General features: G+C 44.9%; 1 protein-coding gene across 1 annotated transcript in view; it reads left to right on the forward strand.

Annotated features, from left to right (window-relative positions):
- EBF2 (EBF transcription factor 2) overlaps positions 1 to 27,552 on the forward strand; it is a 133,613-nt gene that overhangs the window by 14,141 nt on the left and 91,920 nt on the right. The window contains exons 3-7 of the mRNA XM_048928127.1: positions 1,704 to 1,860; positions 2,793 to 2,856; positions 3,135 to 3,190; positions 3,513 to 3,586; positions 9,188 to 9,256. Coding sequence (XP_048784084.1) covers positions 1,704 to 1,860; positions 2,793 to 2,856; positions 3,135 to 3,190; positions 3,513 to 3,586; positions 9,188 to 9,256 — 420 coding nt within the window. The remainder of the gene's footprint in view (positions 1 to 1,703; positions 1,861 to 2,792; positions 2,857 to 3,134; positions 3,191 to 3,512; positions 3,587 to 9,187; positions 9,257 to 27,552) is intronic.

Genomic DNA, 27,552 nt, shown 5'->3' on the forward strand with positions numbered 1-27,552 from the left:
TGGCCCTTGGCTTTGTTCAATTATTTCTTCCTTTGGTCCGTTTAGTATTTAGCATCATCCCCCGCGCACCACCTTGTCCCATTTATTTTATTTTATTTTATTTTATTTTATTTTAAGCCTCTCTCCAGCCAAGTTGGTGCAGGACCGCTGCTCCGCTCTTTTCCCTTCTAGGACGAGATGATAAAAACTCTTTTAACTAACATATATATCTTTCTCTCATCACTCTCTGGGTACACAAACGGGAGGGGAAGACTGAATCAGCCCCCCGAGTAGGTTGAGTTTTATTTCATACAGAGGCAAAGCGAAGGGCAGTGGATGGGACCCCAAAACGAGAGAGGGACCTTTCAGAAACAGCCCAGCCATGGCCCGATCCGTGAGCGAGGTTTTCCAAGCACCATGGGAGGAGTTATCGGAGTTTTGTAAATGTCGATAGATGGTTTAATAAACGGTGTGAAGGGGGGAGACGTTCATTAAACCGTCACCATCCACGGGGAAAGCGAAAGGAAAAGGAAACTGTTCCTTTGGAGCCTCCAATTCGCGGCAGCGGTCGCACGGGGTTTGGGGGGAGGGGGGCTGAGCAGAGCTGGGTTATTTTTGAGAGCGGTAACGAAGCGAGAAATCAAAGCCCCAAAGTGGGCGCAGTTGTGGCGGATGCGGTGAGTTCGCACCGAACCTATTTGGCAATGGAAAAGGCAGGAAAACATCTGCAGTTCTGCGAAAGAGTTGAATGCTTTTTGCCAGCACAGCTCTGAAGGCTGAAAATTGAACGGTTCTGACTCCGGGCTCGTCCGGCTGTTAGATTTAACCCGTGCGTTCGGTGCTGCGAGGTGCTGCTCTGCACCCCTTTGCTCCGTGTTTTGGAGAGGGAGTTGTGACCCATTTCGCTGCCCAACGCAGCTCGCGGTGCTGCGGAGAAACAAAAGCGTTTCCAGCATCCCGAGCTGGGAAACATCGCCGCCTTTACCGCGGTCGGTGGGGAAGATGAGGGAAGGGGCAAACGAACCCAGATCCCCTCTGTTTAATTCTGAAGAGCCGAGCAGCACTGCGAGGTCCGTCATTAAAGACTCCGTGACAAACTTCGCTGCTGAGCAAGGCAGATGTTGTGCCGGAACGGGCTGCCTCTCTCCGGGGTGTCCTCGGGCGGTCGGTCCGCTCGTAGGAACCGCTTTCAGTTCGTTTGTGTTCTGCAGGAGAAGCAAACGAGGGTGGGCTGTGCGGCCATCAGAGCGCCTGGAAGCGCTGTGCTGTCTGCACTTCCCACTTCGGGGGGCAGAAATGTGACAGCCGGGAGGAAAACGGGTAAAGGAGGCAGGAAAGCAACTATTGCGTCCAGCAGGAAAGCAAAGGGTAGAGTTTGTCAGGAAAAGTACTATTGCATCCAGCAGAAAAACGAGTAGAGGAGAGGCAGGGAAACAACTATTGCGTCCAGCAATTTTTAAAAATTATTTCTTGCGAATTCTTTTCGTCCTCCGAGCACAGCTCGGATGCGCGAGGCTGCGAGTGCCCCAGTGGCACCGAATGGGGCAGAGCCCTTTCCCGGCGCTGCCTCGGAGCCGCAGCCGAGCGGCTGTTCTCACCTCGCCGGGCATCCCGCTCCGCTGGGCGCTCCGGGGCTCCCCGAGCTCCTCCTGCCCCGTCTGGCTGTTGCTGTGCACGATCTCTTTGTTTCTCCCCTCACCCCGTCCCGTGTGTTTCCTCCACAGCGGCGTAGCTCTGTCCAGAGCCCACTTTGAGAAGCAGCCGCCCTCCAACTTGAGGAAATCCAATTTCTTTCACTTCGTTCTGGCGCTCTACGACAGACAAGGGCAGCCCGTGGAAATAGAGAGGACGGCTTTTGTGGACTTTGTAGAAAACGATAAAGTAAGGCCGCTTATCTTTCTTTTCTCTCTTTAGACTGAATACCTGTTGTACCACCCGGCACCGCGCGGCCGGCTCTTGGGGAAGGGTTCAGGTGTTTGGAAGAGCTGCTGGGGCTGCAAAGCTTTCAAGCCCCCACAGCACCAGCAGCACAATGGGAGTTTCCTACATTATCTAAAAACAGAATAAAAATTTTCATTTGGGGAGAGAGGTGGGGGGGGGGGGGGGGGACAAATCCTTTTTTACTTTGATTAATTCCACCGGAGCAGCCAAGTTTTATTAGTTCCCCGACAGGAGCGGGATGTGACCTGAATTACGTCCTGTCATCCACCGTGCTGTGTGCTTCTCAAGGCTCCACAGTCGGTGGCAGGGCTGGAAAAGCATTTGCTTTTGTGCTTTAAATCCGCACGTGAAGTATTTTGCATCGCTTCGTGCTGTTGTTTTTACGATCACTTTTCTGAGTTGTGGAAAAGATGATTGTGATTGGAAAATGTGCTCAGAGATATACGTCTTCTAGGGAATGAAGGGGGAAAAAGGAAAGAAAACACTGTAAAGTAACCTGCGGGAAATAAGTATCAGTAGTGACAGCGCTGCGAAGTAATCGAACACATTTAAAGCAAGAAAAACCACCGAGCATTTCTGCTATCAATCTGCTTGATGTTAACTGCCTCAAAGCGTCCCCCTCCATCGTGTGCTGTATTGCCTTGAGAGCGTAATAGCGACTAAGAGAGGAAAAGAAGTTCTTGAACTCCCACAGAAGGAGATGCCGGCGGTATTTTGTAGTTCCTCCTGGTCGGTCAGGAGGTGAATTTATCCCAGTCACTGAATTCACCACTTTAATGCACTTCATTTTGGCTCCCACCGCAATGATCAGCTCTCGCGTTTGTGATGCGCCCGATAAGTTGTTGGAGAACTGAGTTTTGATTCTCTTTCAGGAGCAAGGCAACGAAAAGACCAACAACGGCACGCATTACAAACTGCAGCTCCTGTACAGCAACGGTGAGTGCGCTCCGCTGCTCCTCCCGCAGGCGATGAACCCGGGCGGGATTTGCAGGCGCTGCCGCTGTGCTTTCTGAAGGACAGCGGAAACCCATTGGGGTTCCCTTCCGTAGCATCCCCTCGTCGTCGGGCTGAGCTCTGCTGTGCGTCGGTGGCTTTGGGGAGGGAACTGCAGGAAACGAAACCCAGCGGCGTTTAATGGGGCTCCGTTAAAGTGCCGCGTGTTGTGCTGCGCTGTGACGGACGTGTCGGCGCTAATCGCTCCTGTCTCGCTGTAGGTGTCAGGACTGAACAGGATCTGTATGTCAGACTCATTGATTCCGTCACCAAGCAGGTGAGCGTGGCTCAAATGCCCCCACCCCATTTATCCGTGCCCTTGTTTGGTTTTGTCTCCTTGGCGTTTTATTTGCTAATAAACTTTTATGTTTTTATGTCATTCTTGTTTTACTTTTTTCCCCTCTGTGCATTACAAGCTCCTATCCACTCCTTACCAGTATTCGTGTATAAGCTGCCCTCCTGTTCCAAAGGGCTTTTGGGGAAGGCGTCTGTTTGCAAACCGTGGTGAAAAATAGAAAAAAGCACCTCCAGTTTGGCTGTGATCAGAATGAAGTGACGCCCAAATGCTGCCCGCTGACCTCTTGTCTTCATTTTTGTAGCCCATAACTTACGAAGGACAGAACAAGAACCCTGAGATGTGCAGAGTGCTGCTCACCCATGAAGTCATGTGCAGGTAAGATGCTTCTGTTCGTGGCCGGTGGTTGCACCGACGCTGAAATGGCCAATGAGCTCATAGGTAGGGTTTGTCTTTATTTTATTTTTTGTCAGAGTGATTCCATGTCAAAATACTTCTTATAAGAGCCTTTCCTTTGCGTTATTTTAACTTATTAAATTAACAGAATCGACATTCTTTAATTTTGCTTAGTTGTTCTCCTTCCCAAAAAATCCATCCAGGCAAGAAAGCTCTCAAACCAAAACCCAAATCCTTCCTATACTTTGTAAGCCATACTTAAAGGGTTTGTGTCTTTTAATTACACGTGAAAATTGGGTCTTTTTTAATGTTATAAATTAGAGGGTGACATGAGGATGTTTTTAATATCATTTTTGTAACCCTTTTTGCATGTACCTTATATACTTACATCATACTTCCATGGCAACTTATTACTTACCCTGTTCTCACATCATTAGGGTTTTTCCAATAAATATAACGATGCAAACAGTCAACGCTCTTAGATTAAAATACATTAAAGTCTGCATGGTGTTCTTACGTGAAATGAAAAGCAAAACCCACCTTAGCCTGCACCGAAGTGTGTGTGATGGATGGCATTGGTGGGGTGGTGAGGTCACTGCTCTGCGTGCTGCTGGTGGCCACGTTGTAAAATAGTCTCCTGACTATTAGGGATATTAATAGCCTTTATTTATTATTTTTTTTTACAGGCCATTTTTTTTATTAGTGACTATTAATAGAGTGGTAAAAGCGACGCGTTTGGGCCGACTCCTTGTTCAGAGAAGGTCTCAGTGCTTAAAGGAAGAGGAATAGTTGGTGCAAGTAGAATAAGAATCGCATAAAAGCACAGCGCCTGTTTTTCTTCCACTATTTAAGATGAGCATTGTTGCTTTCCATCAGCATTGTGAGATGCACAGTGTGTGCTCTACAAAGAGAGGCAGCAGCAAAAACCCACGGGTGCTGTTCCCTTCCGGCACACCGAGAACAGTTTGTACACTCGTGCTTTCACTGCTTGTGAAAGTCCACTTGTGCTGGGTGAGAGACACAGAAGGAACAGCCTCATGGTTTCTGTGCTATCAAATCACATTGGCACACTTGGCCTTTATCTGCTTTTCCTCTTTGCAGACAGGTTCTGTTCCAGAACTTAGATTATCTCAGCCGACGCCGTCCCCTCAGATGCACTTCTTTAAATGAAAAGGAGTTTCTTTTCCTCCCGTGCTTCTTCTCCATGGTTTCCAAGTGTGAAACTCTGTTCATCTCTTTACACCCCTGGCCTGTGCTGGTGCCTGGAAGCACACCCAGGGCTTGATTTCAGCTACCATCCTAAAACACAAACAGTCATTCAGATTACACTCAACTTTCCGGCTTGATCAATTAGCCGAGGAAGAATTACAACTTGGGGACGGCCTTTCCACACGAAACACTTCTCATTCCATGCTTCGTGTCCTCATCAAGACGTTCCACTTTAAAGGTCTTGTTTTCCTGAGTGTGGTGCTGTCCCAGCAAGGCCTGACGCCCATCGCTTTGCGTAACGCCCAGGGAACGGATCCGACTCCACTTAAACCTGACATTTCATTTTCTTTCTTTTTAAGTGCGATAATCAAATGTTCCTCATTGTGTGCTGCTTAAGTGGCAGCATCAATTTTTAAAGCCCCAGTTCGGTTTGCAATCGTAACTGTATATAAAAATTTAATGCACTGTACCCGCTCTGCTGTCCAAATTGATGCCTACTGTTTTTATAAAGAAGGGTCTGTCTGGCTGCCTGCTCCCCTCCTTCCCATCCTTGCTAGTTGAAGGTAGGCTCTTTTTTTTTTTTGCTATTTTTTCATATTTTTTATATATATTCACAACGCAGACGTATTTTTTTGCTGCATAGAGATGAGTGCACCCGAAGCTCCACATCTCCCACTCAGACAGTGACAGATGTGTGCTGAGCAGCGGGGTTGTCTCAATATTGATACGGCTGCGCCGATCTGTCATACCCATTTCATACCCATTGGAAGTTAAGCTCTCAGCTCCAATAATTAGCGCTTTCCGTGAGAGGGAGAGGTTTTATTACTTATTTATTGGCCGATGTGAAGGTGGTTTTATTTTTTCCCCCCATTTGGGTCATTACAGCCCGTTCCATTGGGCGCATGTCTCCCAAACGGGCGGTAGATGGAAATCAAAGCTCCCCTCTCCCAGAATAACTTTTTTTTCCTGTCCTTTTCTTTTCATTTCTTCTCCCAATTACCAACCCGGAGGAAGCCGGCAAGCCCTCCCCTACGCCCTCAATGCTCAGAGGGTTAAAAGGTATTATAATTCGAACAGAAGTAGTCTCAGGGTCTACAGCTGGCTAATAACAGAGCTGCATTGAGCGCAGGCGAGCCCCACAGCTGTGACTTTCGCCACAAGGCTCGGAGCAGACAGCAGCTCTAATCAGCTGGGCCAGGCGGCCGCTGGGGCCCGTGGCTTTATCGGCCAGATGGTGTGAATTTAGACACTTTTGTTATGCAATTGCAGGGAGGAGTTGGGGAGAAGAAAACAAAACAAAGGCCACCATGCTGCGAGCTTATTTGAGTTTGAAATTAGAGACAGATTTTTTTTTTATTTTTTTTTGGGGGGGGGGCGGTGGGGGGGTGGGAAGTTGAGGGTTGAATTTTAAAAGCATTTTAGTCAAGTTTTTTCCTGGGGGGGGGGGGGGGGGGGGGGGGGGGAGAAGGGTGTAAGTTTGCAAGTTTGCCTCTGAGATGAACCCCATGGGGTTGTGGGGTCTGGTGCTGCTTGCAAGAGCTTTTTGGGTTCTGTGTTTGCTAGTAGTTTTGTTTTCAGGGCTGTTGGTACTGAAAACCACAGAAGAAGTTAAATAGGAAAGTGCTGCAATGGAAAATGTGTAGGAAAGAAATCTTTGGTCCTTAATATCCTCGCTTAAAGGAAATGAACACCTGTAAAGGTATGTCCCTAAAGCAGTGTGGAAGCAGAATCTGAAGTGTTGGCATATTTCAGCAATAATCCATTCCAGGAGAGTCCTGTAGGCCTTGGACCCACCAGAATTTGGGATTTTTGCCATTGACTGAAATTGGAAGGAATCGATTCTGTTAGGCAGCACATGTGAAACAAACCCCACGCAGCTTTGGGAGTCGGGTGCAGCAATGAAATATTTGGAGATTTGGGGTTGAAAGATCTGAGAGATACGTCTGCTAAACCTTCAGGCTCAGACTCCCTTAGTCCTCATGAGGTGCTCTGATGGACCTCTGCACTGGTCCATCGCTGGGAAGGAGCGACTGCTCTGCATCTTTGTGTTTGTTGTGGCCCCAGAAGTACGGATGGCTCAGGAGTAGCAAAGATCTGCTATGAGGGTAGTGATAAGCGTGTAGATATTGGTGAAATATTTGGAACACTTTAGCCATGAGCCATGGTTTTAGAAGGAAGAAGTTTGAAGTATTACTTAAACGTATTGTTCCCAATCTCTGATAGCTGTGCCAGCTATGCAATAAGATAAGATGCACTTACTACAGAACCCAGCTCTGCTGCACTCTGATCTCACATAATTCATCCTAAACACTATGCCAGCACATGGCACAGGGGATGAGATGGACAAATGTGCTGCTGGTTTATTCTGCCCAGACAATGCTGTGGCGTAGGGCTATCAAACATACTTTTGTTACGACCATCTGCATAAGTTCCATGGCTAAAGGATACCTCACGTAGCATTGCTGCAGACAGACGAAATGTCTGCTAAAAAAAAAAAAAGAAAAAAAAGTTGAACTCAATATTTTTTGGAAATACTTTCTCTTGTTTTATTGGAGCAGCACAAGAACCAGAAGGCGTTTTGTTCCCAGTGTGATTTCCAATGCATTTTAACACTGGGCATGTCAAAAGTCATGGCAAATTTATGTTCCTCTGAGCTACTGTTTTCTGCTGTCTTTTTAGCACAAAAAAAAAAAAAAAGAGGCAATTCTATATAAACAATCATTTGGCAGAGAACTGCATTAAAGATGCACTTAAATAAAGCAAAGTTGAGAGGAGGAGGGATTGGAGAAACTCCTAGCTAGCGTGAATTACCATAGGTGCACCGAAGCCAATGGAGCTATGACAATTTACAGCAGCCCCAGGCTCTGCCCCAGGGATTTTTAAATATTTAGCATCTCCTTTTATTTTAAAAGGACTGGCATCGATGAGTAAGTGCAGGTTTGGGGCAAGGGGAACGTGCAGAGATGTTGGAATGGGGAGAGCTGCTGTTCACATGGCTCCGTTGGATCTCGTTGTGCCCAGCACACGAATGGAAGATCCTGCTGCACTGTAACTCGTGGAGAAAACACTCCCACTTGAATAGTTCTCATACCCACAAGAGGTGTGGGTTTTTTGTTTTTTTGTTTTTTTTGTCTGAGTGCTTATTTTAAATATTAGAGTTGAATATTCATGTAAAAGAAAAAAAAACTGCTCTTTCATATTTTATCCCAATTTCAGTGAATTCGAGCATCTTGTCTTAACTCCTCTGCTTGGAGTTGTTCTAATGCCTAAAACAGTGCAGTGGGATTTAGGTTGAGTCTGACTCAAGTATTGTGTGAACATACTCAACACCTATTGTACCACTGTACGAAAAACCAGAAATATTTCTTGGTTCCATAGGTGTACAATTGAAAGACCTCAGCAATGGAAATGCAACCTCAGATTTGATCTGGTAGCTCTGAGACGTGGGGGTTCAGAACAAATGAGTGGATCCTTAAAACTTCAATGGGTTCTAGTGCTGCTCTAAGACAGATGTTTAAAACAGAGTCATTCAGAGCACACTCATTTTGTTTATATAGATGGTAAGTGCCAGGGGCACCATTTGCATCAATGGAACGTCCATGCAAATCAAGCAATGAACTGGCTCTTTGTTAATTTTTTAAATTATTATTATTATTTTTTTTTTTAAAGGAAAGTAAATGCAGCATTTCTGTCCCTTCCCTGGATTTGCTTTATTTATGTTGCTTTCATCAGAGAGGGTTATCACTTTTATGCAGTCCTGCAGGTGGCTGCTCAGTATGGAAGGTGTGTAAATTCAGGATTGATTGAAAGGGCTCATCACTGAGCCCATGGCAAGGGGATTTCAGACAAATGCCAACGTTAGCGATCTCTTTGGATCTTCAATGTGACCCAACTGTATTGCTGAAGCTTTTTTTTAGTAAGCATAGATTCTAAAAAGTTTGTAGGTATTCAGTGAACAACAGTTCGGTTATTGAAATGTAAGAAATTGTTTTCTTATAGTCGGGCTGAACACCTTTGGATGGATTGACTGTACATAACGTGTGATATTAATGTCTGTAATGTCGTGTTGACATCTGTGAATCATTTATAAGTCTTCTGTAAGTGCTGCCTTAGTGTGACCACTTTGTGTTTGCCTTGGGGATGTTGGAGCAGATGGAGGGGAGCCGACTGCCCAGCTCCAGCCAAAACCGACTGGGATTTGGGCGCCCACTTCTTGTAGCTCTTCTCCCTTCATAATCATAGCCAGAAATCTCTCAGTTGCTCTTCCAGGTGCACGTTGAGTCCTGAAGCTTCTTGGAGGAGACTTGGAGCTCATTGCTTTGCCTACCAGATGTCGTAGTGGTCTTTCAGTCTTGGTTTTCTTCCTCTCTTTAGTCGGTGCTGCGAGAAGAAGAGTTGTGGCAACAGAAACGAGACTCCATCGGACCCCGTGATCATCGACAGGTAGGAAAGGATTCCTTATTTTTCCACAAAGTGACTCCTAGAGGGCTGTGTGTAGGGATTGATGGTTCTGTCACTGTCTGCTGTTTGGGGATACCTGTGCTCTGTTATCATTAAAATCTGGTCACCTCTGGTCCACCTGGGCTTGGACGAAATGGAGTTCAGTTTTCTCAGTTATGTTCCACGTGCCCCGTTTTTGTTGCAGTTAAGAATTCTGTGGATGTATCTGGAGTATTTCCTACTCACCAGTTATGTGTCCAAATGGATCATGGAGAGGATAAAGCTGGGAGCAGCCTGGCAGCTTCAACAGCATTCTTTCACAAAATAACAATATTCCCCAAGAAATGCAGGAAGGAAGGAAGGGGTAAAGGCAGACAAGCAGTGCGTTAGCAAGGATTAAAACAGATGGTCTGGGGATTGTGAGTGATTTTATATGCAACAACTTCATATATGACTTAGTTCCAGGTCCAGGCCTGGTTTCTACTTGCAGTTTTTGGGTAAAAAACCTTAAATGGGGAGAGCAGCAGGTTGTTCAATCACAGATTGGTACGTTCAAAACTGTCAGTATTGGTGGAAGCTGAGGAAACCAGCCTGTGGAATTCAGTGACTCAAAGTATTTTTTGATTTGGAGTTCAGCAAAGTGAAAAGGGAAAAAAAAATTAAGAGTAACAGAGCTCTTGTAATCCAAGATTTCAAGAAGGAAAATAGTAAATAAGACAAGGTGGGAAGAAACCTTTTTCCCCATATGGATTTTTCTATGGTAACTGTTTTAAAGAGTTTCTTCTCCCCGGAGCAGCTGGCATCAGAGGTCTGAGCAGAGCTGATGCTGGGATGGACTGACTCAGATTCATTTTCTATGTCTGTATGTGTTTGGCATCATGGCATCACCTGCCTACATTCTGATAGGTGTTATTTGTCATAATATTTATTGTGAATTTGACCTGGCATCCAGAATGGTCAAGCTGGATTGAAGGAAGGTCTACAATTATCTCCTCCACTTTTCCATTGGGGAGTTAATGTAGTTTGTTCGGTGCTGTGGTGGAGTTGCTCCCACTCCTGGACTCCACTGTTCTCCTTTTATTATTCTACACTACAAGTCATAAGCCAAAGTCATGGGCCAAAGCTGCCGCCAGCCAACTCAGCTGTCTGTGCATGGGGGTGGTGGTGGGGCCATGTCCCAACTAACAGCAGATAGGAAAGGTCAAGATGATGTTATCATATGAGTTTTCCAGCAAACTTCGGGCTGTCTTAAAGGTAAAGACTGAATCTGGTATGAATCTGCACTTGGGAATCTTCCCATTTGAAGTCTGAATTCTGTGAAGCTTGTCTCACTGCTGGAGAAGCAGCGTGGCCTTGGACAAAGGCCTGGTGGATGGGTTTGGGCAGTTTACCACAAAGGAGGTAGGGAGGCAGTTCCTACCATCAGCTGAACTTCTCATCTTGAGCCAGGGCTGTCCGTTCCCATACAAAATGTGGGATCTGATGCTTTCTGTGGGGATTGGAGACCTGTGGATATGGTAGAAGTGAAGCAAGAAAAGAAATTGCAACATGGGTGTGTTTTTGTTGTTGGGTTTTGTGTTGTTGCTAATTGCTAATCTCCAAGCTGCTCTACTGTAAAAGTAGTGGGGCAGGCAGGTTCCCTCCACAGCACAGGACAGAGCCCTTCTGACCGTGCCAGAGATGCACAGTGCAACCCTTGCTGGGCTGACTAAGGCCCCACATCAGTGTAGTTGTAATCTCCCAGCTGATGTTGTGATGAACGAAAGCATCAGATTTAGCAAATTTTTCCCCTTTGTTGGTTCCTCTTCCCTTTCCCTCACTTGTTGTGTTTGCAGAGGCTGATGCTGTGCTGGTTTACCTGCTCCTTGCTGCAGGGAGACACAACTCAGTTGTGTTTGCCAAACCATGCAAGCTGTGTCCCTCTTTAGAAAGGAAGAAATAGTTCAGTTAAGAAAAAAAAAACACTCAGCCATGCTGTTGTGCTTTTTTTTCCCCTACTCTTTGAATGAATTCCAAAAGTTTTCATGCTGAATAAAACATTTCTGCAACGACCTTTGCTCTGCAGACTAGATTTAGATCCTAAGGCCCTTGCAGTTAATTTTTTCTTTTGCTCTTGGAAACGAATGCTTACATTATATGAAATGGAGCTTCTCCACTGACATTTGCCACGTGCCCTCTCCTGCTGGCAGCTGTCTTTGAGATGCACTGCAGTGTCTGTGTTCCTGCAACCTTCTTCTGATCCAGAATTCCAGTGTAACTCAGGTCGGGCTCCAACCACCTCCTCTGCACTGACGCAGTTTAGATCCTCCCATGCTGCTACTGCAGATGTTCTGGCACTGGAACCTCGGGCTGGGAGGACCACTGGAACACACACAGGAAAATAACGATGGATCTTTAGTCCAGAAATGTTCCCAAAATATGGGCTGCAACTTTTTTAGATCTTATGGGCCACAATCATGTTTCAAAATGTTAGGGCAAGCTTGGAATTTATGTAGGAGGTCAAAATTCACCAGAGCTAAGCTGGTTCTGGTGTGTTCTCTCAATGAATCCTAGTGGTGAATTCCCAGTGATCCAAATGCCTTTTTTCTTCCACTTCATTTTTGAAGTTAATATCTGTGGTAGTCATAATTTTGGGACTACAGATTGTTTTCTTTGTGGCTGAAGTGGTTCTTCTCATGGAATCACCATGGTTGGGAAGGACCTCCAAGGTCACCCAGTCCAACCATCCACCTACCACCAATATTTCCCCACTAAACCAACATTTCAACAATTCTCAACACTTCCCATCATTCATAGCAGTCAATCTGATCTTTTCCTGCTAACTTTTTTTTTTCTCTGAATTTGTAGGCAGTGATATGAATTGGATGGGGTGTAGTTGAGAGTGACGTAGAAGGGTAATTCATTTCTGTATGATACTTCCCAAATGAAAGCTATATTTTGTCACTCTTGTAGTCATTTAATTTGCTGCTTTTCCCCCTGCGATGCAAATGAAAGGAATTTGGTCACATGATGAAAAGGCCAGGAATACTGCAAATGAATTCCTCATTTCATTACAGACTTTGTCATTTCAGGTGAGTTGTACAGGTCTGGATGTAAATTACCCACCCATCAGATGCAAGTTGGATAGCTATGTTTTTTAACACTTTGTTTCCTTCAGATTTAAGTCCTGGAGAGCAGGTGCTTTGTCTGCTTTTTACTCACAGTGCTTTTTCTAGATTGCAGAAGCTACCATTGACTTACAGCCTCCGGGGTACTGGAGAGAACTGGGTGGCTTTTTTGGTTGATCAGTTTATTTGCTTATTATTACTTTTGCTTCTAATAATAGATGAATTGTCAAGAGAAATTTCTACTTAATTAAGAAAAAAAAATTAATTCACTTGAAACAATGGAGTGTAATTGGCACGGGACAGTCTTTTCTGTTACAACAGTGGAATTACTCGGAGCAGTGCTGCAACACGTGAGTGTGAGCTCTGTGCTGCACGAAGGCTCTGGGGTTCTGCTCTATCTTCAAACTAGTTGGAGAGAGGTCATTCAGGTCAGATATGCTTTGGGAATAAGATGCTAGGTTCGATCCCTGCTGAAGTTTACCCACGCTTCTCTTAATTGCCCTGCAGAGTATCAGGTGGTTTTTGTTTCCACTTCTATTTATTGCAATTGAGGGGCAAGGGCTGCTGTGATGGATGGGGTTGGGGTGAGCTGCTGGGGTGTACCTTGGGTTGAGACATGCATTAGCCAGTGGGTGAGGCGTGGGGCCAGACCTGCAGCTGGGTTGGCAGCATGGCAAGGATGTGCACCAGCTGAGCCCTTGGCATGGTGAGTTTGGTAGATGGGGAGATACAGGATTGGTCAGCTGGGTCATGCTGTAAATATTTAGGCCTTTTTATTACCATTTTTAAAGAAATACCCCAAATCATGAACACAGCTGGTGCGCTTGTTAGCATCTCTACGAGAAGCCACAGAGACTGGATTACAGACTTGCAGCGTGGGGGTCTTTACTCTTCCCTTCAGCACAGAAGCGGGGCAGCACGGATGGAGGTTTTCTTCCCTGCTGATACTCGTGCTCTACCTGCTGTACAGATAAACAGAGGGCTGAACTCTCCCAGGCTGGCTGTCTGGCACATTTCACAAGCACTAAAACTCACTTCAGGAAATACATCCCTTGCCAGGCATATAAATATTCTGACTATGCCACCGTAGTTTTCATGCTGTGTGTTAAAGTGCTCTGCATGAAATGTCCACACTCATAGCACTGGGCTGTACGTCTTCTTGCATTGTGTTCCCCTGCCCACCCTACAGCTTGGCTTTCATTGTCATTCCCATCTTCCTGAAGGATCTGGCTTGAAAAAAGTACAGGCTTTGGCTCTTTTTGCCTCTTTATGTCAATCATCCAAAAAGGACTTTATGAGATACCCATAAGGGAAAAGATAACACTTAAAAGCAGAACTGCATGAACAGCTTCTATCAAATTCCCACTGACAATTGTCCCACCATCTTAAGCAAACTGCACAACTCTGTGCCTCAGTTTCCCCATTAATGCCAAGTGCCAGCAGCTGCCTAGCTATGCAAATAGGAGGGCTCTTTTATTTTGTCTTAATTCTTTCCTTTCCCTCAGATTTCTGCTGCAGGGAGCATTTCCAATACACAGCAGTGTTGGATCACTTGTATTCTATTCTCCTTCCTCCTTGTATGCCTGCCAGAGTAGAATAAATGTCTCAAACCTGCTGCTATGGAGCGAAAGTAGGAGCTGCAGATAGATGCAGCCCCTCTCAGCTCCCCATGTGCACCAGTCCCCCCTTCCAAGCCTCCAAAACCCACAATGATTGCTCCTCTTGTCCTAAGGAGTCAAAGTCCTTTGTTCACCACTAAACCCTGCTCTCCTGCAAAGAGCTGCTGTTGTGCCATCTGTCTCTTTATGAATTTTTTAGTAGACTGGATGCTTGTGGGGAGTTGGTAACTTAGTGCTCAGTGCTGGCCATTTCCATTTAACAAGTGGTTCTCCCAGTGATTAACTTTTTTCTCCTTTTTGGCTGACTAAAAATTTTCTTAGAAGTTTGCCATCCAATGAGTTCTGAAATCTTTAATGTGTACAGTCACTTTGGCTTGTAAATGGAGCAAACTGAGGGCCAGCTTGTGTTGCTTTATTTTTTCAGCGTACACAGCTGTGTGAACTGCTGAATGACGGCCTGAACCTCTGATTGATCACCTGAGGTGAGCCATGAGTCAGCCTGGGAGCACAGGTGAAGGCAATTCTCCTGTGCTGCTGGACGGGGTGGAGCCAGGCTGCACCTCTCCTAGACCCATTTAAGAGCTGGCTACCAGTGGGGAAGGATCTCTGCTGGAGATCCACTCTGCTGGAGTTTTGCAGTAAGCCCAGGGTGTGGGTAAGCTTTCTATCTCTTCTCTTTTTGTTATTATAATCTGCTTTGCCAACCTCTCTTGTTTATTTCGTAATTATAACATCTTTATATTCATTGATTATAAAACAGCCAACAGATTCTTCCAGGAGGCTGATGAGCCAAAAACATAAAGAGCTCTTTGAGCGGAAAGTAAAGGATTGACTTGTGGTCAAGGGATTAATTTGGGCTATGGAAGCCCTGGGTTCTGCTTCTTTTTCCTTCCTTGGTGCATGGGGGGCTGTCTGTATTTGTCTGGATGTTCACTCGGTCTCTACCAGCCAGCCCAGGATAAGTGTGTGCTTTTCCTGATGATGTAAGGATACATATGATGAAAATGGTGTGTAAATACTTTGTTGTGGGAACTGTTGCTGTTAAGGCAGAGATTGTACTGGGATGCTTTGAGTTGCCTTACCTCCTGCCTGTTGATTGCAGTCACCTGGGCTGAAGGTTACTGCTGTTGAAACGAAGCCAGCAATAAATCCGATCAGTGTAAATCGCTGCTGATTTCAAGCACAGGTTCACAAGGAGGTTCCAGTTCTATAAGCCTCCTATCCACTGGGTTTTTCTCAGTTAGCTGCCACTGCGTAGCTGTTCTGTCCTCAGCCTTTTGGGATATGCTGTAGGGAGATGTGATGCTGGAGAAGTGAAGAATATGTGATGGGTGGGAGTGTTGGTTGCTTGAGTCCCACTCAGTCCATAGCTATAGGAACAGTTAGCACTGTTCTGCGTTCTGATTTGAGATCCAGAAGGTGACTAGGTTGGTTCTGAGCTTAGACATACAATAATATAATTTAAAGGAATAATCTGATTATTGCTATTACTGCCTGGAAGCCTTAAGGAAATAAGTCCAGTGAAAGCAAAACCCAAAGAGTTTTAGCAGCTGTGGATTAGATGAACTTCATGTCTTAGTGTACTTTGGATAGCAAGCATGGATGAATTCCAATCTTGGAGTAATTCTGCTTCAGTTAAGATAAAGAATGCTGGTGGTGCTGGGTGGGTTAATCTTGACTGAAATATGCAAAAATTTTGGTGAAGTTAAAACACGGTGTGGAAAATTCCTTGTTCTCTTTTAAATGGAAGCTTTGCCACTGTAATTAGGAGAGATTTGTTCTGTGCAGATGCAGTGTTCTTCCAAACAGCAAGTGGGGAGGTTAAATGGCTGCACAGCCAGCTGATGATAAGAGGTCTCAGAAGGACAGATGAGGTAGTGTGAGGAGCCATTAGAATCAATGGTTTTGGTTGCAGTGGAGAGGGGAATGGAGTAAGTTTCCCATGAACTAAAGCACCCCTGGGAATAGGAGCTGATGATAAATCCACCGTGCAAGCAGCATGAAAGAAATTCTGGATGTGTGATGTGGGATCTCTGCAGTTCAGTTTTTTGAAATGTCTGTGTTCCCTGGATGTGTCTGCAGTCGCCATTGGACGTGCCAGTACTTCAGAGCATCTGCATCTTAATGAAAGCATCCCCCGTATTTATGACCTGAAATGGTCTTCCTTATCACCTTTCCACTCCTTGGCCTCTGTCTAGACCTGATTTTATGGACTTGTCACTTCATTGGCCCTGACTCTCTTTGTTACTGCCTCTTGCCTCCCTTTTGAACCTTTTGTTTCTGCCCATTCCTTCCTTGTGTGCTTCTCTCACCATCTGTTTCTGGTGAGATCTCATCTATTTTTCTACCCTGCCAACACGCTAAGATTTCAGCCTCTCCCAAGTGTGTCCTCCCTGTCTGAAGAAAGCCTCCCAGTGAGTGCAGCACGTCTGTTAATGCATGAAAAAACGACTCTCCTACTCAGAACATCTCCCAAAGCACTTATAAGAGAGAAAGGTTTAGGCTGAAGGTATGTGGTGTGTCACTGAACCTCAATCAGTTGGACTGGGCTTGTGATCTTAAAGAGGTGAAGTCCCTGTGTGATGTGCCCAGCACAGGTAGGAGCTCTGTGCCATGCTGAGGAGCGGGATCCAAGTGTTGTGTATTCCAGATTGGGTCAGATAAGCATTTCCTCTCTGTCAGTGTGATCTGTATTTCTCTTATTTGATTTGGATTGCTAATGTGCTGCTGTCATCCAGCCCCCTCCCTCCCCCTTTCGTTCCCCCTCCCATCCTCTCTGCTAATTTCCTTCCCAAATAAAGAGCTCCATGGGCGTTCCATTTATAACTTCATGTTTGGTGGCTTTTCCTTCAAGTGGAGTCCATTGAGCTTGTAAATTGTATTGGATCAGTGAGCCTATAATGAGGCTTCTAAGTCCAAACAGTGTGAGTCTGCTGGGATTTTATTGTTCATAAAGCTTCTTCCCTGGGGAGTGATAGAGCCATTAGGTGTGCGCTGTGTTTAATATTTGGCCATGACAGGAAGCAATAATTTTCTATCTTTTACTGTGGCTCCGGAGTTGTTTTTAAGCAGTCAGCTTATTTGAGTCTCAGTGGCTGCAAACCTATTAGGCAAAGAGAGTTGCTCTTTCCTGCGTGGATTTGTGTCTTTCTGACAAAGGCTATTTGGGCAAAATAGAATGAAACGGAATGGGAACGGATTGCTCTGTGGTGCCTTTTAATCACTTGCCCCTCTTGTGAGCAATCAGGGGCTGTCACACCTGGCAGAGATGGCATGGAGCTGATCCCACCAGATGATGGCATTTCTCGTGCCGAAGGGATCTTTTATTTATTCCAGCACACACAGCAGCTAGAATTCCTATTTATAGGGTATGGTTTGGGATTTCTCTTGTGGAAATCCACATCGAGACTGGCTTTAATTTCAGTGGAAACAGCAGCAAGGTTGTATTCAAGTATTTTGGCCGTTACTGTGTAGAACCCAGCGAGAAAAAAAAAAAAAAAAATCCAAAAGCAGCTAACAATTTTGGGTGACTATTTTTTTTTCCAAGGTCCATAAATGAGCCATTTTCAGAAGGTTCCTTTCTCAGATGCCACTACATCATGCACAACCATTTCCATTGAAATAGTTAAAAACAAATGAACTTACTATAGATACATATTCTAAAATATTGTTATTTTCACTGGAAGGGGGTGGGGGGGAACGCATAAAAATCTGAAAAAGGAAAACAAAACCCTATGAATACTGAAAAGAAGTTTGTTCTTCCAGGAAAGAAAAGCAGTAGTCCAGTGTCATCTTTTTGGCTTCCTGTTGCCCTGTTTATTTAAGATCCTTCAGCAAAATGGAAGGAATGAGCCTAACCTGTTTCTGTTGTAGGATGACTGGGCTCCAAGGGCCTGGGTTAGAGCATCCTAGCCTCGTGCCTGTATGGCATGGAGTGATCAGTGAGCAGAGCAACTCTGGCTCTGCAGCCTCTGGAGTGTTGAGCACTTTTCCCTCTGCTCAGTTTTTCTGCAGGAAGGCAGAAATCCCTGCTTTGTGGATTTTTCTTCCTTTCAAAGGAAAAAAAATAGAGCAAGTATTCTCATTAGAAACGTGAAACGAGCAAGCGAAAATGATATCCTCAATTGCCACAAGTCCCTTCAGCATTCAGGCTCTTTGGACTGCTAGGAAGTGACTCCTCAGATCTTCCCCTCTTATTCTGTTGCTGCCCCCCAAGAAGCCACCCATCTTCTCCCCAGGACGTGCTGCCAGTTCTGCACACTTGTGCTTTCCATTGTTTCTCTGCCTGCACCACCGAGCTGCTTTCTTCTCCTCCAGTCTGATTGTTGCAGGCGCTCGCTCTAGTTAGGTCTGTTTCTTTGCTCCAGGGGAAAAGTTTTCCGCTACCATATTTTCCCTCTGGGTTCTTGTCTTGATCTTGGGAGCTCTGTGCAGGAGGCTTGTATCAGAAAGGAAGGAAATAATTGCCTTGCTCTTATGGCTCTGTACCCCTGAGCTGTGTTGCAAGAGCACAGTTGCACAAGGCAAGGCGGCGTTAGGCGGATGTACACGAGTTCCTTTTCAAAAAGCCAAATCTTACAGAAAGATGACCGAGTGTTTGCAAGGAAGTGGCACAGGGAGTGTAATTGTGGAGGTGGTAAAGCAGCTGAAAGCCAATACGCAGCAAGCAGATGAAATGAGCTGATGCCATAGAGATTGGACTCGAAGCCGGGATTGTTGATGCCAGTGCAAATTGGATTGAATTATTTTAGAAGGGATGTGGTTAAGTTTTCTTATGCAGTGTTGATAAAAAGCTATTTCAGCAAATGGGTCCTGATTCAGCAAAGCAATTAGTGCTTGGTATTTGTTAGCATCGGTATCAAGAAGCGCACACAAACGTTTTGTTGGAAATCAGTTCTGAAATGAAAAATGGAACCATGGGAAATCCCCCTCTGAGCTTCTGGCTTGGGTTGTGTTTGGAAACTTTTAATAAGAATTTCAGTTTCTCTTTTTTAGAAGAGCAGACTTGGGAGTCTCATGTTCGTGTAAATCTGAGGCAAGAAAGCACCTGGGTGTTGCTCTGGATAGCAGGTAACACTGAGGAGATCTGCTGCCTTCCTATGGCCCATGGCTGGGGCTCTCTTAAGCTCTTATGGACAGCTTAAATGATGCTTGAATTCCTTGCTACTAGAGATTTCACTGGGACCTCAAACTAGGCTGTGCAAGATACTGAATTTGAGTATGAATATCCACTGGAATAATGATGTCGTCTTAAATCTCTGTTCTCATTAAGATCGTGGGTGCTCAGTACCTTGAAGGAAAATAATCGCTCTGTTGAACCCACGCCAGTGTAAATCATTCTACTTGATGCTGACAAAATATCTGGTCAGTCAAAATTCCTCCGCTAAAGAGGGGCGAAAAGTATACAGTGTTGTGTCAGTGTCACTTGTTGACACAGAACCTCAAAAAAATCCTCTGGGATGTTTTTGTTAGGGATTTTTTTCTTTCCCCTTTATCTCGAGCGTTTCCCAGCATTCCTTCAGAACATCTGCTTCTCTCATTTTCTAGCTTTACTTCAGTGCTTTCAGAAAATGTCCCTGCTTCTTTCTATTTAGCCAAGCAACACAAGCGGGACGATAGCTGGGACCGCAGCCCTGCCTGATAACTTGCTGAAAACAGAGCTGCCCTTCAGAAGCAGCAAACTTAACCATTTGTCTGATGGATGAAACAACTGTATTCTTTTGTTATTTCTTCTATAGCTTCTGTTTTGTTTTTTTTTTATTAATAGGCAAAGCCAATGAAGAGATGCAATATTGTCATTTTCTGCACTCCTACACTGCTTGAGAGCAGAGAAAAGCAGACATCGTTTCAGACATTTTTGCAGAGATCTAAGCTGACTTTAGATTCTGATTTTTGGATAATGTGGAGTGCGTGCAGCTGGGGCAGGTTCTGTCAGCTAAGGCTGCCTATAGAGTTGGGTGTGTATGGTGCATGGTTTGGAAGCATCCTCTTGATGGTTCTTACTGCAGTTTGGGGAAATGATTCTTCTGGTCAAGAGAACTTGGATTTGGTGTTGGGTGAGGAATTCTTTACTGGAATGGAGCTTTGGTTGGAAGATGTGCACCTGATAGCAGGCAGGGAGTAGCAGGAGCCTTGGGAAGAGATAAGTAGCAAGAATAAGGTAAAAGTGGGGGAGGAAGACTGGTTGGACAAAGCCTTTATGGTATATGCTGGCATGTGGGGACAAAATATAAAACTAAGCGTTGTATTTTACATATATGTACACACACACACATCAATTATGTGTATGTCAAAAGGATTTAAATGAGAGCTACTACTTCAACTTTCATTTAAGCATTTCTTTGCTTCTGAATACATTTTTAAGAGCTCAGAAGTATTCTTCTACTTTAGGTCTGGGGTATCCTATTAAAATCACCTTCAGCAGCAGATGTAGGTAAAGCTTTGTTTCTCTGCGAGGTTTAATGTGTGTATTTAAGTATCTCCTGTGCTATTATCTGTCTATAAGAAATCTGGAGCTGTTTCATGAGCTGTTTTGGGACAGTAAGTGTTGGCAAAGAACAACTTGAGGTGGTTTTTAATGCGATAGTTCTACGTAGCTGCATGGAATAGCCTGCAGCACAGCTGTGATCCCACCTGTGTACAGACTTTAGCAGACTACCAAGATTGTGTTTAGCTTAACCCCACGTAAATCGGGGCTGTCTTCCTCCTCTTCATGCCCTCAGACACAACATTTCAAATGCCCCTTGCATATCAACTGTGGTCCTGAGCAGCACTCATTGCTGAAGTCAGTTGAGAAACAACTCAATCTGATTGCAGCCCTTCCCTGCCAAGACATGAATCTGAACTTGAAAAATTAACCGAGTCTGATTCTCCCTGCAGCTGCTTCTAGTCCACACTAAATAGAAGTCTGCAGGATGGAAAGTGGTTGGCAGCTCCCTCCTGCAGCAGCAGAGCCCCAAGAAGGATGGTGTGCAGATAATGAATTGGTGGCTTCATCTCAGGAGACTGAGCCTGGCGACACAGCACCCGCTCTGTTCTCCTGTCATGGTGCATCGTATCTCCCAGATACACAGGGAGCTTCAGGTTTTAGAGTCATGAATTGAAGTTTTCAGTCTTAAGCATGCTTTTCTTGCTGTGAGAGAACTCAATGCTGTTCTTCTCAATGCTGTTGCGGGTATCTTTATGGAGTATTCTGACGTTTGGGTGGGGAAAAGGGATGCTCAGCACATCCCTCTGTCACTGACCTGGGCTGACGCCTTGGGCAAGTTGTGTTCTCACTGCTGCCTTACCTCCATCCATTACTTGGTGTCAGAGTGATGTCGGATGTCTCTATGAGCCTCTGTGCTTGGATCTTCAACAAAGCTGGATTAACAGTAGAGGTGGATTTGGTGAAGAGCTGGTCTAGAGATGTGTGGTGCAGGGTGTTACATCAGCATTTGGGAATGCGCTTCCTAAAGGGAGAGAAAATGCTAATATGTGGCAAAACCTAAGATCCAGATTTTGTGCTATGACTTTTCTTGTGGTTTGGAAGTATTAAAAGATTTAAATTGGGCTCTTGTTTACATTGCTTTTTCAGCTCCCTTTCAGGCTTTCAGCTTGCCTGGTCAGTTGGCCCATTTTCTTGCATTTCAGTCGTTCCTTCTCAGTCTTCTCTGTTTAGATTGGATGCTCTGCAATGCAGGGCTTCTTGTGCTTTGATTTTTATACAGTGCCTAATGGACTGGAGTCTGGCTGCAGAGTGGCTCTCAAACTGCTCCTAAAACAACACAGTTGTTGCTGTTGTCCATTGAGACAAATTTATTTATTATGTGAACTTGATGGAAGAAGTCCCTTTTCTCCCTGCCACTCAGTTGTTTGAAGAAATGTGATATATTGAGAAGGAGTTGATAGAACTAGCTAAATGACCACTGAAATGTCTTCAATTTTTTTTTTTTAAATTGGCTTTCAATTTTTTTCACAAACACTTCAGTAGGTTCTGTCATTTGTTGAAACCATTTTTAAGAAGAAAAGAAGATTTTTTTTCTTTAAAAAGCCGCCTTCTGCCACAGTGTGCTGTAGCAAAATTCTGATAATTCTGTTTTTTTTTCACCCCAAAAATACAGCCTTAGATTAAAATTTCAGAAAACTGAAGCTGCTTTAAGTGTTTCATGAAAATGATTCTCTCTCTGTGCCCCAACTGTAACCACTAATGATAGGATCTCGTATTTCTGGACTGCTGGTACTAATTGGCGTTATTTGATCACATCTGTTTGCTGGTCATTGGGTGGCAGCTGAAACATGAGATGGCTTTTGAGGACCTCTGTGAGCAATAATTTACTGCTGTAGTTGTGTCACTGAGGAACTTCTGGTTGTGGATGAGATTCCTGTTAAGTGCTGTGCAAACACAAAACCTGGCTTTCAGTCTGTTTTTGGCTGTGCCCATGCTGGGGCCTCCTGTAGCATTAGAAATAGTGGCTCTGCATCACTGCTGTCATCCTTATGGACAACTTCCACTAGCCTTACCCACCAAGAAGTCCACCAATAAATGGAGCTCCTCCCTTGTCCCATTGAAAATTTCCTATGTTGTAGAGTCTCATCTCTTCCCTAAGCCGTGTTTTCTCCTGGAGTTCACTATTGTTTTGTCAGCCCACCCATCACAAAGCAGAGGTCACGTCAACATGACCTTTTGCTGGTACGAGGAGGCTGCTAAATAATTCACGTGGCCAACTTGATTTCGGGGTCCACATTTGTTTTTTCCACTCTCCTAATCAAGATGCTCATTTAATTCTATCCCAGCACCTGTTCAGCAATTAACACCCTACAATTTGCATCTTACCCTGACATTTGCTATCTTTCCAATTAGTTTTTATATCAGTATAATTAGGTAGGGTTATTACAGTGCATCAAGCAGGGTCGAGGATATTCCCAAGCCTTTAAGCTCTTTCCCAGATTTGTTTAGGGAAGCCACTAAGGGTAAACGGTTGATTAGGATCACTGTTTTTCTTCTTCATTCAGATCAGGCGAAAACTGTTTCCCCATGTGGCTCATGAAAGATCAGGGAAATATGTCAGTCTGTAAGAACTAATATTGTGTAGTTCATGACTTTTTGGGTGAATTTACAGGGGATTATGAGTAAGGGTCAGGCTACGTTGCCACTTGCAGTAGTGCTCATGAGGGCACCTCGGTCTTTCTCTGTATTAAGCTGAGCAAATTGTAACAATCATTTTAATTTTTAAAATCAACTTTTGGTGTTAACGTGTGGACAGGGAACAAACAAATCAAAATTAAAGGCTGGCCTGACCGCACTGAACACTCAGCTTAATTGTAGAGATGATGGAAGTGAAATGACTGTTCGTAACACCTTTCAGTTTAATCTTCACACAAGGAAGATCTCGCTGTTCTGCTCTGCCTGGTTTAGATTGGAGGCTCTCAGGGTCAAAAGCCATCTTGCAGCCAACATGTAGGGTATCCAGCACAGTGGACCTTCCTAATCTAATAATGTACTGCCAATAGTAAATGAGGTGGCTGCTGTGCTGCTTTTTTTTTTTTTTTTTTTTCTCCATTGATATACAGTGCTGACATAAGGGAGACTTTATGTGTGTGTGGGAAACTGGGAGGCAAGATCTATAGTATGGATCAGAGAGGAGAAGTTTTATCTGATCTCACCCTCCCTGCTCTGCACGGTGCTTCGTTTTTGGTTTGAAGCCACCTCCCTCCAACTCCCCAATTCCCTTGCATCTCTCTTGATTCTGTAGGTGCACACAAGGGCTGTATTACCAAGAGGCAGTATTGCCCTTGGCAAAGAGAAGTGATTGTAGGAACATCGCGTTTTGCTGGGCGCAATGAGAGGGTGGCTTAAAAAGGGAAGAAAAATGTATCTGATGAATTGTTCCTAATTTGGTTGTTGTGGGCCTTTCTGCAATAGACCTTACTGGTGCTCTTCAGACAGTAAAGTGGGGTTTACTGGGAACCTGGGGAGTCAAGGTCAGTTGATGGGAATGGCAAGATCTGGAATAAGAAAACAGACCAACAGACAGGAGAAATTGAGTGCAACATTTCATTTTTGTGGGGGGTCTCAGTTTTCTCCAATGTCTTGATGTTATGGCTAATTTTTAAGGTTTTATCTCTTGCTGTTTCTTCAGTATATCAAATCCTTATGAGTGAGTTTCCGTGAGCTATTGCTAAAGAAATGCCTAAGCTACCAAGAGGCTTTCCATGGGAGTGCCCAAAGAAAAAGTGGAAATGTTTTGAATTATTTTGTGTGTGTGCATATATGTGCCTATACACGTGTGCATTCATACATATTGTTTTCTTTCCAAAGGAGATTAAGGGTGTTTGCTTTCCTTGGATGGTGCAGGTGGGTGCATGCAAAAGACACAAATCTAAATCCTATTCTAGACAACTTTAAATCTGAGAATCACTTCATTTGGACGGAAAAGTCCAAATATACAGCCTCTTCTTGACTTATACTGTGGGCTGTTCTTGATGTTTTCCATTTTCTGCTTTGGAAATAGGGCTGAAGAAGAGGCAACAGGGAGTCAGAAGAACAAGGCACTAAGGAATTTCTGTTTGAAATGTTTCTTAAACCATAGATAAGAAGGAAAGGCATGCATTACTGGTGGAACAAGTAACTATAAGGAGAAAATAAGGCTCTCAGATTGGAGTATCCTGGTACTGGGGGAAGGATGGAGCAGAGAGCTGAATGGTGGAACTCAGAACACAGCAGTGCTGTTTTTAATGCTCTGGTGACAGGAGACAACAGAAAGAGGGAAAGCTGAACATTTGCCCTCCCCTGAAGTCTGTGTTGAGCTTTGGTTGCATCTCCGGGTTTGTCTTTGGTTTGTTAGGGGAGAGGAGGAGGGATCCAGAACGGTTATTGCATGGAGTGGAAGGGAAGGGTTAGGTTTACAGAAGGCAGAGCAGAACGCATTGATGCTGGGATTCGCTCCCTCTGCTGGCGCAGTGGAACCAGCGTTCGCTGATTGCCTCAGTTCATTGCTCTCGGCCTGTGTGAGCAGGACCTGGTCTGAACATCAAGGTAGCAAAGCACCGCTGATTGTCCCTCTGAACTCTGTGGTTGAGTTTGGTTTCGAGCTTTTGTCTGTGCCGGTGACCTGGTGCTCAGACGGAGCTCTTTTGGTAACAATAAGCCACTTAGTGAGTGAAGCACTACAGCTGAATGACTGGAAATGTGCTTTGAGAAACGGGAAAGGACAATCTGTGCAGATCCAATTGAAATGGGCAGGCAGTCTGTATCGAGGAGATTTCCTCTCATAGGCTTCAGCTGGATGCTTATCTAAGCTAAACCTTGAACGCCAAGCAGCTTTACCCCGGTGTGCAGCTCCTTGTACCACACTGATATCGAGAGCCTCGTGTACTTGCAAGTGGGTGGAGGAGAGAATAAACAAATAGCTCCATTTAAAATGGTAACCATATCCTGCACCTTGCAGGGTGATGTCATTATCTGATCTCCTTGTCTGCACCAAAATCTCACGCTTCATCTTTTCCCCTTAATAGATTTCACCTTGGAGTGCAAATGCACCTCGCTGCTGCTGAGCAATCCGGTTAATACAGAGCGTGGTTATGCTGGGCTGGGAGATGTTCCCAGTATTTAGACTGAGATTTTCAGTGTTGCCTAAGAGTTTATGATAGGAATTGGAATCCAATCTAGCAGCTAACTTGGAAATAGCTGCAGAAGACAGCAGTGCCTTCAGGTTACTGAGAGCAGCGTCTCTTAGGGTCTTATGGCAGCAGTGCCCTTTCTAACCTGTTGCTTTTGAATTTAAGGATTCAGAGCCAAATCATCACCTAGTCTAAAGATACGCAACAGCAGTGAGTTCTTTCCAGAAGAGAGCATGAAGTCAGTGTAAGTAATCTTTTGTCGGTGTCAAAGAGAGTTGAAGCACTGGTGCTCAGCTGCGCTTAAGGGATTTTTCTCTCTGAATCCTCAACTTTGTGGCTGATCTGTCAATGCAATTAAGGAACTGTGGAAGTTAGGGCTTTCTGTCTCCATTTGGTCACCCAGTGTGGCCCAGTTAGGGGATCTCTCGCTGTATTTTATTAATATATCCCCCTGCTGTAACTTGGTGCCTTGCTTCCCTGCAGGCGGGTGTCCAACACTAATGGCAGTTGCATTTGCCAGCGGAGGGACGCGTTGTGTCCACGGTGTGATGTCTCTGGGAATGGAAGGAGGAAGAAATGAATTAAGGAAGTGAATAATAACATTAATGATGTCTGCTAAATCTCTCCTCTACTGTACTAGCTGGTGTAATTGCCTCAGTGCTTTGTGTGCAAGCCAGCAGGCTGATTGAGAAATATAACCTGAATTAGTCCTTCTTTTTTTCCCAGTCAAGCAGATAGCCACTAGTAAGGGCTTTTTCTTACCTAAAAACAGGAGCATGGTGTCTGAGGGGGCACTGTTTGTAGATCTAATCAGCAACAGCTATGCTGCCAGCTGTGTAAAGAGTCCTTGAGTTTTTTGGGGATCTATTAGAGTGACTACAGTTGCATTTATAGCAATGAAATTTCTGCATATGAATGTATAAACTTGTCTGAGAGCCTCCGGTGATCTGTTTGACCTGATTTTGTTTTTCAAGCCCCCATTTATTAATGTTACTAAACTGAAACGATGGGGAAACTGCTGATCCTTTTTTGATGTATAAAAAGCAAATCTGGGGAGGAGGGGAAGGGTAATAAATACGGCTTATTTTAAAAGTTGAAACCAGAGTTTAAAGAAGGAAGAAATCCCTCTGGTTCAGTAATACCAGGAGCATGTACAGAGTCTCTGTTTCTCCTCCTTTTAAATCTTTTTGGACGAGTTCAGCCATTCGGAGCCGTCAGGTACAGAAGGAGCTGGCTGCCGTCTGGAAGCAAATTAATTTGTAAGAGGAAAGGCCACGCAAAATATTTGGGAGTTCTGGAGACTCTGCAGCTGAACTTGGTTGGCACCGGGAGCAGCTGCTTGGCTGCTGCTTTCCTTTCTGGGTTGCTGCTGTGTAATTATTTTCTGGGGGGGAGGGACTGCGTGCAAAAAGGGGAAACCTGGTGCTGTTCTGCAGCCTGGAGCAGGTGACCCAATGCATGCTTTGTGGGGGGGGGGGGGGTGGTCAGGGAAGAAAATGGGGAAGGCTCTGCGTGGTTGGATTTTAACACCTTCTCTGCTAAGCAGGAGGCCAGCTTGGGGTGCTAAATTCCTGTCTGTGAAATAAATCTGTGCGTTGTGCAGTCCCAAGCTGTCAGCAACGCTTTGCACTGATGGACTCTGAAGGAGGTTTCCTCTCAGTTCCTGGAGTAGTCAGCAGCCGCTAGGGAGCTGTCTTTAGCTCATATTTCAGAGTTAGCTCATTAGACCAATAACAGCAGGCACTTGCTTCCCCCTCCACTTTCCTTCAAGAATTTGTGAAGTCGGGTTGTGTTTATGGAGTTATGGCTAGACAATGGTGATACTGCATTTCCCTTCTCCCTCTGTAGCAGCCTGGTGAGTTGGATGGTGCCTGAGTTTTTCCAGAGCCTGGCGTTTCCTTTGTCATCATAGCCACATGCTGTGCTGCTTTTTGGGGCTCTCTCTCCTTATAAGGACTTTGGATTGCCAAGT

The sequence above is a fragment of the Lagopus muta genome, chromosome 27, assembly GCF_023343835.1.
Source record: "Lagopus muta isolate bLagMut1 chromosome 27, bLagMut1 primary, whole genome shotgun sequence".
NCBI lineage: Eukaryota > Metazoa > Chordata > Aves > Galliformes > Phasianidae > Lagopus > Lagopus muta.